This window comes from Martes martes (assembly GCF_963455335.1).
Source record: "Martes martes genome assembly, chromosome: 15".
Lineage (NCBI taxonomy): Eukaryota > Metazoa > Chordata > Mammalia > Carnivora > Mustelidae > Martes > Martes martes.
The window spans coordinates 7,177,413-7,199,575 of record NC_137903.1 but is presented as its reverse complement, the minus strand read 5'-3'; the positions used below and the strand labels follow the sequence as shown (position 1 = coordinate 7,199,575).

Here is a 22,163-nt window from a genome sequence, read left to right as displayed (position 1 = left end):
CATTCTTTGTGCTCTAGCCACAACTTGTAGGAAAGATTCAGTCAGACAATAACACTCTGAGGTAGGATTCTGAATCCCTTGTAGGTAGTATCAGGTAACAGGGAATCTCAGAATCAAGGCTTGAATGTAGACTCTTTTAGGGATCAAGCTACAGGTGCCATCTCTAAGGATGAAGAGATAATTCCATTTGTATAACCTTTCTGTAAAATAGGTGGGGGTTTCCACAACAGGCCACAAGTCCACATGACTTGAATGCCAATACTGTGACTGGAGAGAGCCCATTACGTAAGGAACAAACCTCCATGTAAAAACTGATTTCTAGCATATTCTGCTAACTGGCAAAGCATCTGACGTTGATCTCGATCGGTAAGGATAGCCAAGACACCTACAGCAATCACCCCTGGAGCATGATCTCTCTAGAAAGTTTGCTGACCACCAGTACAATGTGAATTCCTTATAAGGGCATGTGACTGAAGCTAATTCCTACATACATAAGGTCACACTGTGGTGATTACAACAAGCTGACATTTTTCATTTCATTGTTTTGGTTCCTTGTTTTGTGTTTAACTTAATTCAACTACAATATAAACTCCATGAGAGAATCTTATTTTTTTTGTTCCACTGGGGATTTCAAAACTTATAATAGAGTATGGCACATGACAAGTGTTTAATAATTTGTTGGATAAATAAGTGAGCAAAAGGAGAACTCTGCGGAGGCCAGTTTTTTCTGTTTCTCTTATGATCCTATGAAATACAGTCAGTTTATTTAAATAAGTACCCTGGTTGACTCCCTAGTCTTCACTGTGGTTTGCCTTGAGGGACCTGCAGATAACAAGTTAATCAGGGGCCATCAAGGAAGGAGCGCGAATGTAAGCAATGAGTGACTTGTCTGTAGTTCATATTGAAGTAGGTTAATTCAGGGAAATGGTGGATGCGAAACTGATACAGTCTCTCTCTACCATAATGACCCGGCACAGCTTTCTCCCTGCACTTGAAAACTGGTCTTGATTTTAAAAGACCATGTTCCGAGGATCCTGGGGAGTTGAGAGTTTTAGTTCCTGAACTGACATGATTGTCTGCTGATACTCCTTTATATTTTGCTAAGGGTCTTCAAGGTCACTAGCCCCTACTTCTCATGAGCCCTCAATGAATAACAAACTCCATTCATCCCTAGCTTTAAAAAAAAGCCACCAACAAGAAGGCTTTTTTAGTTTTCCTCCAAATCAGTCTTTCCAGATGGGTCCTGCCCAGTGCGCACACACCCTCTGGGCTCCCTTTTCTCTGTCAACCTCTGCTTGGCTTCTGTCTGCAGGATTCACACCTGGACCACAGGCACTCAGAGGAGCTAATTTTTTTCCTTTGTGTCTCAGATCAGCTGACTCTGGCGGATGTAGTACTCTCCAGCCATGGGGACTGGTTGCCAGCAAGTGTTTCAGAAACTGTTGTTTATCTTTTCTGGGTACTCATTACACTTTAGGAGCCAAGAAAGGGCATGTCCTTTTTAAGTCTTGTGGTGTTTATTCAGAAGGCAGCAGCCTGGGGCACAGAGGTCTGCTTTCAAGGTTAATTCTCCGCCGAGGCGCACACCTTCCCATGACCAGCAGGGGGCATCTGCGACACAGATTTAAGCAGAATTGACTTTAAACTGGATTGTCCTTGAGACGGGACTGGTTGGGACACCTCTTTGGGAAATGTAAAATCCCTGTTCTGTACGTCCCAGAGGTCAACCATCTTGTCTTTCCTCCTGACTCTTCCCGAGATACATCTGCAGTCTAGCACGAAAACTGCCTGTGATGACTGACAGTCTTCCAGCCACAGGACAGGTCTAGCTTCTTGGCTATTTCTGTTTCTTTTAGGTCCTGATACATTATGGTCTCACAGTAGATTCTGATCAGACTGTCAGTGGTGGTCATTGCCCTCCCCATACCCTTCTCATTGGAGTAGTGCCGAGTCGGTCAGGAGGGACGGAATGTGCATGCTGAGTTTGAACCTTACCTGCCTCTCGACCTCTTTAACAGAGAGCAATTGAATTCAGTTGACTCTGCGATTGAATTCAGTTACTTGAGAGTCATGGTACTCACTCAGTGGCTTTTAACCTCTCCCACCCAGCGATTCTAATGAAAAACAGCCCAGTTTTCAGTGACCTCTTCTGCGCCACACCCCAGTATATCACTTAACCCGAAATGTAGTTTTACTCTTAGGTAGAAATTCAATTCACTCGTTCGTTTTTTGATTCGTCGATGTACATAGCAGGTCTTTTTTGAGCACCTCATAAGTGCCAGGCCCTGAGAAATGTGCTCAGACTGGAACTGATATTGCTGGAGTCCTGTCACTCTAATGGGAGAGAGAGACAAGACCCAAATAAACAGACAGAGATATATGTGCAAATTGATAAGGGCCATGAAGGAAAAATACAGATGGCTCTGTGAACATTGTAGGGACAACTGTGGGACCTATGTCTACCATTGCACTGCCTGCACGTTTTCACAGTGACACACATTTGAGCTCATTGAACTTAGGGACTTCGGTGGTTCTATTCCATCCACCGTGGTCAGTGCCTAGAAAAATATCTAGCATACAGTTGGCATGTACATGAGGAGGCAAGGAATCATGATTCACTGTAACCCTTGAAACACCTAGCATAGGACTTTGACTTTAAGTACACAGTTGGCTCTCCTATATTCTACTTGAACAGAACTGTATTTTTAAAAATTCAGTTATATTTATTTCTGATTCGATTGATTGCTTGTACTGTTTTTCATGCCTGTGCACCTTAAGGTAATAACTTGGACTCAATTCACCCATTAGAAGGAAAGACCCAGGTGGCCCAGAGCCTTTTGAAATTTGATTTTCTGGCCACTATACCCACAGAAGGCACAGATTTAAAACTGCAAACCCTACAATTACTTAAAGCCTTTCCAGTTTGAAACCGCTAATGTGAGTCATCTACAGAAGGAATTATCTTCCTCCGAGCCTCTAATTAAACTTTCACCCAGGTATTTCAATTGATTTTATTTCAAAACAGTGTTTTCTTTGTAAAACCAAAGGATACCAAGATGGGGAGGAGATGGGAGGAGACGCAAATTGTTTCTTGTTCACCAGCGTTAATGTAACTCAGCCAGGAAAAATGCCGGGTGTACGGTCAAACAGAGCCCAAGACTGAGTTGAAATCATCAACGTGTCAGAAAGTTTTCTTCTCCGGACGGGGTTGTTTTTGACATTAAATTCATGTCAGATACACCCAAGTTGATTTTTAAGGGGGGGAGATAAAATGATAGGTTTGAGTTTTCGTTTTGTTTGATTTTCCACTTGGTTTATTTTGTTCCCTTATGTGTGCGGAGGGAGGGGCTGGGAGGAAAGGCAAGGGGGGATGTTTCCCCACTTGTTCCAGGAACTCCTGAGGAGAAAAACAAATGTAGTGACACTGTTTATCCTTGCAAAAAGAATAAAAGGTTTCAAGTGGTTTCAACTCTAGCATCTGACAACTCTTCATCCTGTAAACTTGTAGTGTTTTAGAAGAAGAGATGCGATCATATTACTTATTCTCTGTATTCCTGCAAACTCAAAATTAAACCAAATGGACTGCCTGCCTGCCTTACAGACTCTCTTTAATGTCTGATATTTGAACATACAGGAAGTTAGGAGTTTGAAGCCATCAAAAGAAGTTTAAGCAAAGCCCTGAACGTCCTTTCTCCTTTATATCCCCAGGGCAAGTGTGAGGAAAAGAGCAATCTGATACACTGGTATGTTTGTCTACCCTGGGGAAATGGAATATAATTTTCTATAGGCAGTGTTAAAAATGGCCATGGATTTCTAGATCATCCCATGAAAAACTAATTTAATCAGTGATACCGATGAAACCTTACTAGGGTTCGGATTCGTTCTGGTTTTAAAAGGTTTTTTTTTTTTTTGTGGGATGTCTTAGCAATTTAACCACCATTGATTGACAGTGTTTTTGTGGGAAAACACATCTTGAAAGAGTTAACAAAAGAAAAACTTGACAGATTGCGTTTGTAAGAGAGGATGACACCCGTTTACTCACAGACCATCTTTGAAGCCACCTTTCAGTCATTTTGCCCCCTTCTTCTTGTTTTCCTACCACAATTGCCCTAGGCTGAGTGCTGTACAGAAGTTCTTCTGTCGTCCTTCTGTTCATCAGGGAGGGTAGGCAGAGCAAGCCCGCGTCTTCTCACAAGACTTTCTGCTCTCCCTAGTCACACATTACACTGAAGAAATACAGAAGAACCAGTCCTGTGTATCTTCAAGCAATAGGCACATTCCCCTCTTTTTGCCTGGAAGGTCTGTCCTTTTCTTGTCCACCCAACCAACTGCTGCTCCCATTCTACCTCCTCTGAGAAGCTCTCTGACTTGCCCTTGGGTGCCGGAGCTCTGCTGCTCTCCGGACATCCTCTCCTTGAATCAGTGCTTGGGCTCTCTTACAAGTTTGAGGCCACAAACAGCTATCAGGACCTTGAAGGCAAGGACCAAACATTGTGTTTGTGTGTTTACTGCCTACTGCTGACACAGTCAGCATGCTCAAGCAGTAATGGATAAATGAAATTTAATAAAGATACTCCACTCCTTCCTTCTAATTACCCCTTCAGGTCCATCCTAGTCTTTCACCAGGGAATCACATACAAATATCCCTCTGCCTTTTACAAAAGCAAATAGCTCAAATGGAGCAAAAGACATAAGGAGGGGAAAAAAAAAAAATAAACAGAAGTTGAAAGGGGAAAAAAAAAAAAAACCCACCCAAACTTTAAGAATCAACCAAACAAAAAACCAAGCATCTGGGACACATTCAGTAGATAATCCTTCCCTAAACATTGGTGAGTGAACTACTGAGTCAAGGTCGAGGCTAAACACGGTCCCTGCATGCAGCCCTCCCCTGAAGGGCAGGGACTGAGGGCAGCTGGGACCAGAAGGAGAGTGTAATGGATGGTCTTCAAGAGCTGGGTGGGATAGTATGACTGGATGGCAGAGATGGACGCCAGCCAGCAGAGGGTAGCCACAAATATTGCATGCCTTCCCCCCCACCCCCTTTCCCTGCCCTAGTAATGTTTTCTTTCTATTCCAGATAAATATGAAATTGGTGGTTCTTGTCTCCAGAGCTAGAATATGGCAGGTGGTGGGTGTAGTAATTCTTAGTAACTTGTGGGAATCTTTTTGGATGTTTTAATCTGGTACTTGAAGCTAGGGAATGGGGGTTGAGCTCAGTTGGAAAAATGATTATGCAGTTAGAACTAACTTTGAAGAAGCAGTATTATATGCCAAATGCTCTGCTAAGTGATTCACATGCATTAGCATATTTAATCATCACGAAAAAGAGGATGTACTATTTTATCAGTCCCGTTTTCTAGGCAAAAAAAGTCCAAAACATTAGTTAATTTAAGCAACCTGCTGAGCTTGGAAGCAAAATGACACTTATTCTTATTCTCCTGTGTTATGTAAGCTCCCCCGCGGAACTTGCCCGGTTTCAAGCAAAGTGCCGGGCTTGGGTGAGCTTGATCTGCTGGGGTGTGGGATCCGACTTGGCTTCAGCCAGAGAGGGGGACCTAGGGAAAGAATGGACGCAGAAAGAAATGGAAAGAGAAAGACATTGTAGACATGACCAAACCAAGATCAACTTCGGAATTTGTATTTATGATACTAAAGAAAACTATGATACTGATTCAGTATTTATAGGGTTTTTTGGTAAGGTATACAGTCCATTTACTTAAATTTTCCTCTCTGATATCCATGATTGTTAATCTCACACGTTTTATGTACTTAAATGGTCTCATCCCTGTCTCCATGGGAATGGATGGGGAAAGTCTATTTACAGCAGCAAAGTCCTATCGGGCCACAGGATGAATCCCATCATAACTCTTGAAGATTTGGGCTCAGATGAGCATGGACTTGGAGACACATGTGAGCAAACTTGTGAAGAACAAATTCAAGATATTTTTAGTTGACTTTGGTGAATGCTTTTGAGTGTTGATGGTGTCACCATGCGTTGTGATGTCCCAGGAGGTGAAGGTATTTAGGAATCGATGGCCGCCTTCATGGGGCTCTCACACCCAGCTTGGAAAACACACATGAATCAGCTACCATGGTGCAACGTGATAAATCCTGTCTTAAGACCTTGTATAAAGTGCTAAGGCAACAGTGAAAAAGCAGCTTTTGGGGTCTCCATCTACAACGGCTTGCCTTACAGGTTAATGTTCACAACTTGGTTGGTGCTCTTTTGAGTTCAGACTCACCGTGAAATAATGGAAGACTTAGAAGGTTAATTTTGAAACGAGGCATGAAAATGGCGGTGTCCTTTGGTAGAGGGAAGAACAGAATTCTGACTCCCTCTACTCACCAAAATGTTGAGGGTAGAAAGCAGTGATAAAATGCTGCTATCATCGGTCCTTTGGCAATGAATGCTCATCTCCTGAAGGCTTACTGCAAAGAACATAGGCCAGTAGCCATTACGGAACAAGGGGCAAGAGGTTGGGGAAAAAAAAATCAAATCCATCTAAATAAAGAACACTTTTAGGGAAGACATCTTCAGGCAGAATAATTTAATTTTATGGCTGGAGACAGCTGAAGAAAACATCTCAATTAGCTCTGTCACTTTATAGATGAGGGAACTGAGGCCTAGTGGTAAAATAAATAAATATATATATATATATATATCTATATATATATATGATTTTTTTCAAATAGTCTACATCTAATTAATGGCAGATCTGGGACCAGAGCCCTCAGAAGACAGGTAGGCAGGGGAGTGAGTAGCTCACCTGTGAACTCTGGAGTCAGATGCTGTGGGCTCCAGTCCCATCTCCACCACAGACTCACTGGGTTATCTTAGGTAAGTTATTCAAACACTCTGACTTTCAATGTCTTCATCTGTAAAATGGGAATAATACTGTAGTATTCGTCATATATAAAGTGAAAGAATACTTGCAAAACAGGAGTTAAGATTAAATAATGCATATTAATATCAATACATAATAATTAATAATGCATATTAATCAGGGCCTTAAGAACAGCTTGATAACTGTTCATTATTAGGATTCATGTGTCCCATTTCTACATTAGTATCCTTCCTGCCACCACAGTGAAAATGGGGTTTTGTTCATTTTGTTCCTTTGACACAGAAAGAAATCTGTGTTTCAGATCTGTATGCTTGGACGGTGTTCCTATTCCTCCTCATGTCTTTTTTTTCAGGGCCAAGGAGATCAAGATCAAGTTGGGAATCCTCCTCCAGAAGCCAGACTCCGCTGTTGACCTTGTCATTCCATACAATGAGAAGCCGGAGAAACCAGCCAAGACCCAGAAGTGAGTCATGAGCATGGATTCCACTCCTTTTCGCCCAGAGGATGGCTGTTTCTCAAATGTATAGCACCATCCCTCATCTGGAGAGCTCTCCACTCGCTATTACTCATTGACGATCGTAAGATCCCTCAGATAACTGGTCTGTAAATAAGCATTTTTCTACTCTCCTATGTCAGGACCATAATATGGGATACCATCAGGTTACTTAAAAATAAAGAGAAGGCCCTGCCTTGGGACCGCGTTTGAGAGAGAACATACCTTATAAAATGGCAACAGCATTTAAATAAGTCCTTAGCTATTCACCACACAGAAGCATGACAGAAAAAATACCTGATCACCCGCTGCCTGGGGGTCAGGTAACCGCTCCAGACCCAATTACTTAAGATCACTGGATGCTTGAGGCGCCTGGGTGGCTCAATCGTTAAGCATCTGCCTTCGGCTCACACTTAGGTCATGATCCCAGGGTCCTGGGATCGAGACCCACATCAGGCTCCCTTCTTGGCAGGAAGCCTGCTTCTTCCTCTCCCACTCCCCCTGCTTGTGTTCCTGCTCTCGCTACCTCTCTCTGTCAAAAAAATAAATAAAAAGCTTAAAAAAAAAAAATCACTGGATGCTCATCTGCTGAGGAAGGACCCAAGGCTGCTTCCTCGGTGGGAGGATAGAAATAGAAACATTTCCCTCAGGAAGATGCTAAGACCAAGGCAGACAATATAAGCTGAATAGCTTCTTCTCCAAAATATGATTCCTTCAGAAGATGCTAAGACCAAGGCAGACAATATAAGCCGAATAGCTTCTTCTCCAAAATATGATTCCTTCAGAGGAACAGAAGACTGTTCCTTGACAGAGGAATTAATTCTTGCCTGGCCAATTCTATTTAATGTATATGAATCATTTTTAACCCCAATCCATAAGTTAGTATTCCTGACTGGACTTCCCTAGCCCTCTCTCCCTTCTCCCTCACCTTCCCACACATACTTCCACCAACTTAGGCAAGGAATGAGACTATATAGAGTTAAGCTGTATGGCATGGGGTGCAGCTCCCCATGTGCATGGACTCTGCCATGACTTGGTAACTCTACCCTGAGCGCGCACATGACTCCCCATCATCCCACCAGCTGTGCAGCCGCTCCTTCCCCCCAGACATCCTCCATCTTCCCCTTCAAACAGATCCATGGGCCTGAAAACCAAGAAAGGAGAGCAGGAAGGAGGAAAGCCAGATTCCTCCATTGTGCTATCGGAAAGCTTCGAGGAGATGACAGAAGGGTGGTAAAAGCACAGGAATTCCTTTTAACCTCCGTATCTTTTTACATCTGACATCTGTATAAACTGGTCAATCTTCTCTTGGTCCAGATGACCTTCAACTTAATATAGCTGGATTGGTTGGGAGATAAAAAGACAGGTTCCTCTTTTTAAATCTTGTTCCATCAACCTAAGTGGATAGTTCCATTCCCCTCGTATTACTTCAAAGTGATCCCCAACCGGAAGTGAGGCATAATTGAGTTTGGTGCATTTAGAAAGGGGAAGCTAATTCGGGGGGGAGTGTCAGGCACCAGGCACTGGTGGGGCGTAAGAACCACGTTTCGATGTAGCAACAGATCAAAAAAATCTATTTTGAAATAAACAATGTGGTGGTTATGGATCTGTAGGAATTCACTTTAAAAAATATGGCTCTACCTTTCCTGCTTTGATTCTCTGCCTTAATGTTCCACACAGACACTTGAGCTATTTGGCTTAACAGGGATTCGGACAGGAGCAGTTTGGAAGGAAAGCTGGGGTTGATATTTATTGGATAATTTTTTTCTCTTGTCTTCTATTTCCTTTCTTCTTCCAGGAGTTTGAATTATTTGGGGAGGTGGGGGGAGAGCCTGCGCGTCTCTACTGCACTTGTCAGTGACTACTACAAGCCTTTCCCACCCTCTTCCAAGCCCCTAAACCCATTCCACCTCCTCGGGTTTGGCAAGTATCCATGCCTTTTAACTAACAGGAAAAAAACTGTTTTCTGCATGAGCTCAATCAATCTCTCTTCTCCCCCACTTAAAACTTCTCTGTATTTTTGTACCCGTGTTCTTCTCTCAGAGAAGAAAATAAACCTTCTCCAGACTGAAGGTATTTTTAACCCTCTCATCTTTTAAAAAAAGCAATCCCTTTTTAAAAAAGCATTTTCTGGGGCACTTGGGTGGCTCATTCGCTGAAACGTCTGACTCATATTTTTGGCTCAGGTCATGATCTCAGGGTGGTGAGATCAAGCCCTGTGTCAGGCTCTGTGTCAGGCTCTGTGCAGGGCATGGAGCTTGCCTAAGATTCTCTCCCTCCCTCCCCCTCTACCCCTCTAGCCCTCCTCTCAAAAAAGGCATTTTCTGTTTTTTTATATGTTTTTATTTTTCTCATTAGAAAAACAAATCTGAAAAAAACAGGAAAGAGTTGCCTATATTCCTACCACCCATAGCCAGTGTCTGTGTTCTTAATTGCTCTCCTCCCTCTGGGACCATGTTCCACTCTGGAAAAAACCTCTCTCAGTCCCTTCTTCCTACTCCTTTCCCTTTCTCTTATGTTCATCAGGTAGTTCTAGAAACGGGATGTGTCCATCCAGAAGAAGCTGTAAGACAACCAAAGCATCTATTTGGGGTCTTAGGGATGGCAGTCCAGGAGACACGAAGTTGAATGCAATCGAAGATGTGTTCCCAAGAGCCAGCATGAAGTGCAGGCTTATAAAGGCAAACCACAAGGTTATGTAACTTGCTTTGGAGGACCTGTGATTGACCCCGGCAGACTTCTAACTATCTAATGCAGGATGGGCTGCTCAGCCAACAGGTGTTACATGATCTCTGTCTCAGTCCGGAGCAGTAGGATGTGCTCCAGGAAGTGGTCCAGGTGCGACCAACAACATGAGTTTGGAGACGGGCCCCGCTTCCTCAACGTCCGCTTGACTCTATTCTTGACTCTACTCTCAGCCATGCTTGCTTGGTTTTGAACCTCCTTTCACAAAAGCCACCGCTTCCAGGATCTTCTATTCACTCTTGCTTATCCGATTTAAACCTTATCACCCACAGGAACCCTCTCTAAAGGCTTGCCTTTTCCCCCTTGCCAGAGTTTGCTCAACGGTTGGCCTCCTGAAAACTCTCTTCCTTCACGTCTAACCCTGCCTTCTCCTCTCTAAGGACTCCCACTTTTACCCACCCTCTCCATACGTAAGCATTCCCCAAGGCTATGCTCTAGGTCTTCATCATGAGTAATAAACAAATCAGTACACCACATAAATTTGGTTTGCAATAACTGTTATCATGGCTTGTCATAGAACCAATTGGGAAATGCCCAGGAGCTGATATAGATATCCCTATAGTTTATTTTATATTCTAGATGTTTCTTTTTCCCTCTGGCCCATTATGCCACCAATTTTTTAAAAGATTTTACTTATTTAAGAGAGAGAGAGAGAAGCACAAGCAGGGGGAGCAGGAGAGGGAGAAGCAGGCTCCCCACTGAGCAGGGAGCCCGACGGGGGCTCAATCCCAGGACCCTGGGATCATGGTCTGAGCCAAAGGCAGATATCTAACCAACTGAGCCAGCCAGGCGCCCCTGCCACTAATTTTTTTTAATTTAATTTATTTATTTGACAGAGACACAGGGAGAGAGAGAACACAAGCAGGGGGATTCGGAGGGGGAGAAGCAGACTTCCGAACAGAGCAGGGAGCCAGACGCAGGGCTCGATCCCAGGACCCTGGGACCATAACCTGAGCCAAAGGCAGATGCTTAACTGATTGAACCACCCAGGCACCCTGCCACTAATTTTTAACCACATTTTGTTGGTGGCATTTTACCACTTTAAACTCTAGGATGACCTCCACACTTAAGCAGGACCCGGCCACATAGAGGAGAACAGTTCCCAATTGTTCCCGTACTCTTACTCTCACTGGGTGGACTGCTGACTGAGCATCACTGCCAGGAGTACAGCTGGATGTACAATGTCTGGCCACAGAGAGACCACGAAAAGAGGCAGGTGTTTTTTAATCTGCATCCCCATCCTCAGCGCCAGGTCACTGTTGGCCGGGGGGGCACTGGCTTAACAAATTTCCATGAATGGACTTGAGTGGAGTCATGACCATATTTCCCTGCGGGGAAGGAAGGGCGAGCAGAGCAGGCATTAAGGGCCAATAAATAACTGGGATTTCATTTCCCTTGTCAAGAAGAAGAGCACGTGAGAACATTACCAGAAGTGCTTAAACGTGTCCCAGGGACCGTGTAGATTTAAAAAAGAACAAGGAAAGGAAACCACTGGTGTTTCAAGAGGTTAAAATACTTTCCCGTGGTTACAGCTTACGAAGCATCGAGAGTTGCCCGCAGTTGGAGTAATGGGTCGTGGGGCTGACATTTTCGAAATGAAAGTTTCGGGTCATTTATGGCTTTCATCAACCAGACTAACTATGGGGCCATGGAACCATCGTGAATGTTTGCATTCCACGCATGCTTACTGTGGTACAGATTAGTGCTGCAGGTACGCCGAGGGCCAGGTGGAACGGGAGGCATTCTCCATGACCCCCAAACTCTACCTTGAGGCAGTGAGTACGTTGTGGCCACGTAAGAGATTCAACAAGTGCACGGGTAAGAGTATAGTAAAGAGAGAGAACACTTCCATCGAGATGGCCACTTCCTGGACCAGCTGGCATTTACACCGGGCATTATAAAACACACAGTTAATCATCTCTATAAATGTTTATTTTGCCTTTCATGCGAACTGGCTTCCTCCGCCTCCCCCCCCCCCACACACACACACATACAGACTCCGTGCCCGCTCTCTGTGGTCACCAATGACCTTGCAAACCAGGGCACTTATTGGCCATTTAGATCTGCATCTATCTTGTTTCCAAAGAAGTCAGACTTAATGAGGGCTGGCAAATTCTGAGAATCAGGACAGGATGAACCTCTGCTCCCTCCGAGGCTGGTGATCAGAACACTGGGCTTTATGCAGTGGGGCATGCGTCCTGCTCCACCGTGTCCTTGAATCAATTGGGACTAATTTAACCCCCAGGCGGGCTCAGCACATGTCCTTTTCAGGAATTTAATCTCGGCTGTGATGTACGGCTGCTATTGATCATTAGTCTGGTTCTAACAAGACTGTTTGGGACAAATTGGGTCTGGTAGCATGCTTAAGTGTGGTGCACCTGCTTATGTCATTTCTCCTTCCTGTGTTCCTCTGTATTAGCCAGAGGAAAAGAGGGGGAAGGAAGGTGAACTCATTTTATGAGAATATTTATAAAATCAGAAAGATGCAGTGAGTGAGCCAGGCCTTCCCCCTTTCTCTGCTTCTTTTGTCCAAGTATTTACTGTCCTGCTGTTTCTGTCAACAATCAATAGAGCCGTGGCGCATGTCTAGCAGGGTGTTGAACCCGCTGTAGTGAAGAAATTAGGATGTGTGAGCTCTAATGCTAAAAATGTAGGGATGACATAATATACACATAGGAAGAGTTATAAAGACCAAAAGGAGGTATGACCTCTAGAAAACAAGTCCTTTTCTGGTTAGAAATAAAATGAGGCAGAAGAATTCCTGCAGTCCTTTCCTCATGTCATTTCTCTTTCCTGTGCTCCTTTGTACTAACCAGAAGAAAATGGGGTGGGGAGGGAAGGTCGTTCACTTATTAAAAATAAATTTCCGAGGAATTGGTGTGGCGCTCTTAATGACACCTGTGTTTCTAGCCAGGAAAACAGAAACCATGTGAGATTTTTTTTTTTCACCGTGTTTAATCTTCAAATAGTAAAAACATAAAGCTTTATGGAAAGTCAAATAATAAAGACTCCAAATCTGTACATATTCTGCAATGAAGAATTCTCACAGAAGTGAAGGCTATATTCACAGCACTTTAGGCAAAAAAAAAAAGCTACTGCATCTTGGACTCCTTACATAAATAAAGTGATGCAGTATCTAAGCCAGGACAGCACAATAAAAAGTAGAATTAGCAATTGTCTTGTCAACCTCAGCTGCTAATCTGAATGCTTAAAACCCCAAGATTTTTTTTTTTTTTTTTAATGACAGAAGCAGGAATGTTCCTGTGTTGTCCGAAGAGTAGAATAAAAAAAAAAAAAAAAAAATGAAGAGCTAAGGAAGTTCCAGCTTAGGAAGAACACCTTCGTTGGCCTAAATATTCCGTTTTTTTTTTTTTAATTTGTTATTTGACAGAGAGAGACACAGCGAGAGAGGGAACACAAGCAGGGGGAGTGGGAGAGGGAGAAGCAGGTTTCCTGCTGAGCAGAGAGCCCAGTGTAGGGCTCGATCCCAGGACCCTGGGATCATGACCTGAGCCGAAGGCAGACGCTTAATGACTGAGCCACCCACGCACCCCGGCCCTAATATTCCAATGCATGCCTTGTTAGTCTCTCTTGATTTGATAAGGAAGAACTCACATGACAATGCAAGAGTTGGAGGAGGGGAGCCCCAGGAGGGCAGAGTCAGCCATTTTTCCCAGACAACAGCAGTCTGCCTTGACACAATCCTGCTGTGAGAGAAGAGCTGGTGGTTTTAACGAGATAACTGCGGGGTTTCTGCATAGATAAATGTTAAAATAAAAACAGCCTAAGGGGAATTATGTGTTGGCTATTACCTTCTCCTTTTGAGTCAGCATCTAAAGCATTTATGTACAACACTCTCATTCATGATGTATAACCACTTCTCTTCTCAGAGAAAATATTTTAAAAATTATTATCCTATCCTAACTGTGCAGGGAAAATGCACCCTGATTTTTTAAAAATGTAGACATACCACGATCATATTTCCACCATGAGGCAGCATCCCACATTCCATCTTCCACCAGCCTTAACAATGGCAGTGGGATACAGATGTGGAATCAAATGCCCTTTGCTGATTAAATTGGGCAGCTAAAGGGGAGCACTGGTGAGGCACAGAATGTGAGTTCAAACCCTATAATGGGGCAACTGGATTTCATTCAGTTACATTTGGGGAAAAAAGTTCATAATTGGAGATACTGTCATGGAATATACAAGAATGCCAAGACATAGCTTCATGACAAATAGACTTTGCTTCTAAAAAGAGAGAGACCTAAACAGATTGTGCAAAAGGAGATGAAAATACACACTCTTAGGGTGCCTGGGTGCTTAAGTGTCTGCCTTTGGCTCAGGTCACAATCCCAGGAACCTTGGGATCAGGGTCCCTGCTCAGTGGGAAGCCTGCTTCTCCCACTCCCTTTGCCTTTCCTCTCCACTCACGCTCTTGCTCTCTTGCTCTCTCTCCCAAATAAATAAAAATCTTAAACAAGAAAGGAAGAAAGAAAGGAAGGAAGGAAGAAAGAAAATACACAATATCCATGTGTGAAAGCAAACCTCGCCCACCAAACTTGATTTATTAGAAAGAAAATAGCTCAAACTCCCTTGTCCTGAGGATGGGTCATTGGATGTATCATTTCTAAGAAAAGCAGGTCCAAGACATCGTCCATGAATGGTTGATTCCCTTCTCATGGCTGTTGCCTTTTTCTTTTCCCTAATTCTTGATTTAGACCTTCCTCGGATGAGGCCCTGCAGTGGCGTGACTGCCTGGACAAGGTCCTGCAGAACAACTGTGAGTTGGAATCGTCTTTTATAAAATCTCAGGGCAGGGACAAAGGCAAAACGTTGCCTTTGTACTGTCTGTGTCCTTCTCCAATTCTGACATTTCTTCCGTTTTTCAAAGTGGTCTCAGCAAGGTAAGGATGCCAAGGGAGGGTGGTTATCTAGCTCTCCTAAGAAGAGGAAGGTCTTCAGCATGGGAAGAGAAAGTGAAAATAAAATGTCCTGAGGACTCAGGATTGTACGTTGTTTTCCCATCTGTCCTGCTTACCCACGTGGCTTGGCACATGTGCTGCTTAATGCTTTCATCAGGAAAAGGGAGATACCGCCTTTTCCAGCTTAGTGTCATAATGGCTTGACAAGGATTGGCTACAGCAGTGTGCAGGCCGCTGGATTAGGAAGCACAGGTTGGATAGTATGTCTCCATGCAAGCTGCTGTTAACTGTTTTTGTGGCCCAATGTGGGTTGTTCTCTCCCCAGACCTTGGTTTCCTCTTCTGGTGCTTGCCAGCTGGATCTTTATTCAAGACATAGAGACAGTGCTATTAAGAACCCATTTCCAAGCTAATACCAATACACCGAGCACTACTTGCCTTTCCCCTAATGCAAATCCTTACCCATTCCCAAGGCCTGCAGTGTCATTTTCAAGTTTCCAATGTTTAAGCTGCTCCACGATCCCTAGATGGCTGGTCTGCAGTCACACTGAAGTGTTCTCCCTCGGGAATTTCTGCATGCAGTCCCTCTGGTTGGAATACTTTGTATTCATATCTCCATCTGCAGAAATTCTTCCTCTCCTATAAAAGAAAATCTAAACACAAAATGCCTTCTTTGGCCATCCAGAATGATCTCCCTCTGAGCTCCAGAGCTTCTGCCTGCACAACTTTTCTCCTGCTTAATACATGCTATGGTGTACTTTTTCATAGGCATCTTCCTCCTATGATAGATTATAAACTCAGTGACAGCCAGGACTCAATCTTTTATTTTTTTTTAAGATTTTATTTATTTATTTGAGAGAGAGAGAGAGAGAGCACAAGCAGGGATGGGGGAGGGACAGAAGGAGAAGGAGAGGGAGACTTGGGTTCTCCGCTGAGCAAGGAGTCTTACATGGGACTTGATCCCAGGACCCTTAGATCCTGACCTGAGCCAAATACAGGTGCCTAACCTCCTGAGCCACCCAGGCACCCCCAGGATTCAATCTTTTGATCTGAATAATCTCCCAATAAGAAGTGCACAATATGGGGAGAATAATTTGTTGAATAGTTAATTTTAAGAACCCATATTTCTACATCTTTACCCCAAGAATGGCATATGATACTTTGTTAGATGCTTTGCAAAAATAAAGATTTTAAAAATATTTCTCACAGGAGCATCATGATCAATAGGCCCAGAGTAGAATTATATATGATTTTTTTTTTTTTAATGTCTTGGTTTTGGTAGCGAAGCTTCTGTTTACCTGAGATAGAATCATTATCTTCCGAGGCAGAACAGCCAAACCTCAACTTTGTAACTTTCTTAATCTTAACCGCTTATGATTCTCTTTTTATTGCTTGTGCTAAATGGAATACTGTGCCCCAACACATGTAAAGTGTTCAGTAAATGTTTATTGGCTTAATGTGTGGGTGAATTAATTCAATTTGCTTCCCAGATCCAGAAATCCCATGTGATCAACCAAGAGAAAAATATATATGTCTATCAATTGACTTATTTCTTGTCTTACTTAATGGTTTTAGGGCCAATCGCAATCTGACAGATGATGTATTGATACATCACAAATCCCAAGTATCCTGGGTGCAGCTGTTTCTTGCTGTAGTCAAGAAACCCTGAGAAGTAACAGAACTATTCTCATGTTTGCAAAACCACTAAGGAGAAGGATATATATTTGTGTCCCTATATACAATCCTTTTCAGGCCACATGTTTATATGTTTATGTGTTTCAGGCTTGTAGGAGATAGGGAGCTATTGATAGAAGAAAGACAGGGGTTGAAGTTAAGCCAGAGACAGTTGGTGTTAACACCTTAGCATTTGTTGAGGGACTGAAGTCTTTCAGGTTGCACATAGACAATGACCATAGTGTGACCTTGAGCCCTGAGATTCTCACAGTAATATTTTCTACTTCTCTGTATGGAAAATATATATTCACGTGTGTGCTTGTGTAGCTATCTACATATAATATTCACATTTGACTTAATCATATATATTTAAAAGTTACATATGCATATATATGTATGTGATACAGTATATATCTCTGTATGTGTGTGTGTCCATATAATGTCCATATAATCTTTAATACAATGTCCATATAATCTTTTCTTTAAAGATTTGTTTGTTTCAGAAATAGAGAGAGAAAGAAAGTCCATATAATCCCATATAATTTTAAGTTCCACATAATTATCCCCCTAAGTAATTAACATTTTTAAGACTTGGGCAGTTGATTTCCCCAAGGGATAAGTGGAAAGGTATTTGGTGGTCATTCAGGTCAAAATTCTTCCTTTGAAAGGATATCTGTATATTCAAACTAGCTCAAGTGTAAAAGAGGGTTTCTGATATGAATAGAGAGATCTCATGGAAACACAGGAGAGCCATGTCCTCAGAAAGGGGACATCATTAGTAAGCAAGACAACCTCTCCCTCTCCAAGTATAGTCCTCTGCTCTTACTATCTCTCTGTCTCTCTCTTCCTCTTCATTTTTCCATTTCCCCTTCTGCCCCCGCTTCTCTCTCTGACTCCCCTTCTTGCTCTGTGTCTCTCCATTGCCACGTTGTCTTTGTTCCCTGCTTCTCACTGTCTACCTATCCCTACAGAAGGGCTAATGGAATGATTGTCACACCCAAATAATTCTACCCCGGCACCATCAAACTTCAGAAGCAACATTTGACCTATTCTCCCCAAAACCAGCTATCATGCCTTGTGAATATTATTTAAGCCACACTTGAGCAACTCGGTTCTCATGAGATGTTTTTGTTTGACTCAGCTAATAGTCTATAGTGAGAAATCTCTAACATTAGCTGTGATTGATGCAAAATACCTAACAAAGAAATATACATTTGAGAAATCCATGCATTTGAAATGCCACAGTCTCTTCTTGCATGTTTGACTGGATAAACGAAACCATTTAAACTTGAAGAGTGGCACCTCCGTTGATTTATACAGAACATTTGGCATTCTGTTCCGCTAATGTAGGATATTCACTCACAATTGATATAGTCCCCAAGTATTCCTTAAATCCACATTTTTCTTGAGTGGAAATGAAATCAATTGGTACCTAACCTCTTAAAAATAAGACAATTAAGGTGCTACTCAATCTTTTCTTTTCCAGCTAACAAAATTTCTCTTACTTTTCCTCACTTAAAAAATCATTTTTAATCCTCCAGTGTATCTGACTCTGTTTTGAAAGTACGTCAGTTTCTTACACGTTTTGTATTCAGTTCTGTAGTTGACGCCATCTGTTTTCATTAGGTCCATGGGACAAATAACCAGTGTGTCGTTCATTAAACACAAAAACAGATTGTACATGGGAGCTTAAATAAGACAGTGACATTAAATTTCTCCATGTGACTGTCTTTAAGAGCAGAGGAGGAAAGAAACACAATCTAATAGCAGAAAGATTTTATGTGAATTCTTTTTTTTCCCAGGAGCTCCAAAAGGTCAGAATATTTCCTGAGATACCCTTGAGATATGAACTCTTCCATGGGGAATGGAATTGCCTGGATCTAGCCTTCTCTCCACAGCCCCCCCCCATCCCCCCGCCTTTTCCTATCTTCCCATTCACCTCCTGCTTCTCTCCCTTTGGTTTCCAATATTCTCCCTTCTCTTTTCTGGCTCATCTATGTCCTTGGCTTACTGGCAGTGGCAAATTTCTTTAAAGCAATAATGATAATAATATAAGCAAGAGCTTCCTTATATTATTCACTGTGTACCAGGCACTGTCCAAAGCACTTTGCATATATTGGTTTATTTATTCATTTTTTTAAAGATTTTATTTATTTATTTGACAGACAGAGATCACAAGTGGGCAGAGAAGGCAGAGGGAGAGGGGAAAGCAGGCTCCCCGCCGAGCAGAAAGCCTGATGTGGGGCTCGATCCCAGGACCCTGAGATCATGACCTGAGCTGAAGGCAGAGGCTTAACCCACTGAGCCACCCAGGTGCCCCTATATTGGTTTATTTCATGAGTGTAATAATTTTAGGACTTAGGTACAATAACAATTTCTACTTTTCAGAAAAGCAAACTGAGGTTAGGTAACTTGCTTAGGAAACAAAACATTAGAGTGTTAGCAGAAAACTTAACTTTTCTTCTAAGTTTGTGTTCTTCAGTTCTGTGATTTGGAAACAAATGCCTCCCTTAATGGCCTTTATTTAGTTCAGCACAGATCTATTCAATGTTAAGCATAAGGGCGCCAGGTGGTTTGGTTGGTTAAGCATCTGACTTTTGATTTCAGTTCAGGTCATGATCTCAGGGTCACGAACACCATGTTGAGCTCCATGCTGAGTGTGGAGCCTATTTGAGATTCTGTCTCTCTTGCTCCCTCTCCCTCTCTCGTTGCCCTCCTCAACCCACTCACACTCTCTCTCTCTGTCTCAAAAAAAAAAAAAAAAAAAGTTAGGACAGGTTTAGACTAGGAAGTGGAATATGAAAGAGAAGCAAAAGTAAATGAAACTCAAACCTTGAACTCAAAGAATTGACAGCCTCTTGGAGAAGACCAGCATGTAAGCGACAGTCCCAACAAAAGAACAAAGTGAACTTTTCCCTCATCATAATAAAAAATCTTCAAGAGCAAGTGGGAGGGTAGTGTCCTCCCATATGAGGTAACATTTGAGCTGGGTTTTAAATGGTGATAAAGATGAATTTTAAATTGGGCATGAATAACAATGATGAAAGCCAGTCCTTACTGAGCCAGCTATCATGCTACATGTTCAACACCATTTAAGAGCTTTACGTGAACTACCAAATCCTTACATCCCACCTTCTCAGGTGGGTTCCATGATTATATCCGTTCAACAGACGAGGCAGCAGAGGCTCAGAAAGGGCAGGAAACTTGCCCGAATTACTGTGGTTATGTGGTGTGCCAGGATCCACCCGAGGCAGCCTTGACTCCAGAGCCCGTGTTCTGAACCAATAAGCTATGCAGTGGCACCTATCAGCTAGCCACACATTAAATTTCACCATCTTTCCTCTAGGAGAAGAGATTTATTCTAATCTCATTTTCAATATTTTTATTATACCAAACCGACTTGGCTTTGTCTAACACTCCTTTTATTTTATTTTCATAGGAAAATATAGCTGGCTTCATGCTGTTCTTCCAGAGGGTTGCTGCAATATTTTGCTTGGATGTCCAAAGGGACACCATTTATGAGGGACGGGTCTGGGACTGTAATGTGGGTCACAACCCAGACTACTCCCACAAGACCCAAGGTCAGGTGGGTTTCCTCTGCTGCCTCAGCGGTAGATAACCTGGAGAGGTGTGTTGACAAGTATCCCGAGGCTGTGTGTAGGCTCATCAAGGAGCAGCGCAGGGATTTGGAGGAATGCGTGCTGGGGGATCGACTGGGGTGTGAGGTGGACTGGCAGTGGTGTGGCCCAGAGAAGATGTGTGTGTTCTTTGCAGGATCAAGACATTCCTCCTACGGTCAGTTTGGCTCTGACCCAAGAGCACTTCCTCAGGGGTTATGGGAATTGACCAGAGAGTATTGGGGAATGGACCAATAGAAACTCAGAGGCTAAGGAGGAGAAGGTATCTGGAGAGGGACTTGTGGGTCCTATTAAGGGGCCATTCAGAGAACTCTCAAAAGCCAGTTGAGAGAAAGAATAGCTTTAAGGATCTCCTAAACCAATAGAGCAGAAAGCCATTTTATGAGTCTCTGTTCAAAGTGAGTGCATTGATAAAAAGCCTTGAAATAATACTGCGGAATTCAATGAGTGATAGAGCCAGTACCCAGGAAATGGACTAACTTCACTGGAAAGTTATTTTCCAAGCTGCCCCCACCCCAGATGCCTGGTAAATGTTAACATTGTTCTGGAGTCCTGGCATGTGTTCTCAGGTCATAAATAACAATGTTTGGGAGGACTGGGATTTTATCTATACCTTTCGCTGTGGAATGGGTGATTCAGAATGCCTGATGGGTTGTGGGGCCATGGGCCAGATGAGAATAAATTGCCCACAGACTTACTCTGCAAAGTTACAGTTTCCTCCGTGGTCTTGCCTGGGTGCTCATAAGACTTCATTCCTGCTGTCATTTCCAGGCAGCAAAATGTGCATGGGAATCTTTGCATTTCAACAGAGACTATCCAACACCTTTTGTTTAAGAAACAATGAAAACTTTAACCATGACAGAAATCTAGGCCTTCTTTCAGCATCTATGTTTATTCCCATGTCACTAAATTATAACAAATGCTGCTAAAAATATAGTAAAATCCTTAGCTTAAATTTATATATTAAATTTAAACTAGCAGGGAAAAAGGGAAAACACACCTGATTTTATCCAGGCACATGTAATCGAACCGTTTCATAGTAATTCTGCTAGCTAGGTTTCTAGAGAAAATTGTTTATCATGTCTACCATTGCCCCCAGATGTATTTTTAGATGTTGATCAACTGAAAAAAAAAAAAAAGTTTTTTTTTTTAAGGTAAAGTACAAAAAGAAGGGATTAAAATGCAAGTGTTTTGTTTAGAGCCAGAAATTGCGGGCAACTCTAATCCAAGTTAATTATCACCTACCATTCTGTTTCTTTAGAATTTAGTGTGGTTGCAGGGGACTGTGAGGGGCATGCAGACAGTAAAACTATACCGAGGTAAATTGGAAAAAAAAAAAAAAGAAGACAGCCAGAGATGCTGGTTTAATCATTACACGTGCCGTAGGACGCCAGATGAAATCCATGCATCTGGCGAAGATGAAGGAGTGGAAGCTCAGAGTCTGTAAGAAGCAGTACGAGCGAGAAGTGGTCAAGGGAGAGGTCGGTTGACTGAAACGAGACCAAAGGAAGTGAATTCGGTTCATGCATGTGTTCCCCAACGAGAATGAATGGCGAACAAGTCTCTCCTGATGGTGAGCGAGTTAGAGCGACACTGGACCCTGATATGTCCTTACTGAGGGCGGTCGTCCTGCTTCTACCCCGGGAGACAAAGTGACCTGGAGAGCTGGCCAGTGGTTGTGACATTCTTTGCAAAACTGGAATTCTTCTCCTCTCCCTTCAGAATTCTACTTTTCCTAGATAGGGACATGGGTTGTCTCTACAGCTAGGTGTTTGTTGGACTTTGAGTTTAAAAAATATATATACCTAGGAGCTCCTGGGTGGCTCAGTCATTAAGCGTCTATC

General features: G+C 42.8%; 1 protein-coding gene across 1 annotated transcript in view; it reads left to right on the top strand.

Annotated features, from left to right (window-relative positions):
- Nucleotides 1-22,163, top strand: part of RGS5 (regulator of G protein signaling 5) — a 49,458-nt gene that overhangs the window by 18,213 nt on the left and 9,082 nt on the right. Inside the window, exons 2-3 of the mRNA XM_080824699.1 lie at nt 7,198-7,308; nt 14,805-14,866. Coding sequence (XP_080680825.1) covers nt 7,198-7,308; nt 14,805-14,866 — 173 coding nt within the window. The remainder of the gene's footprint in view (nt 1-7,197; nt 7,309-14,804; nt 14,867-22,163) is intronic.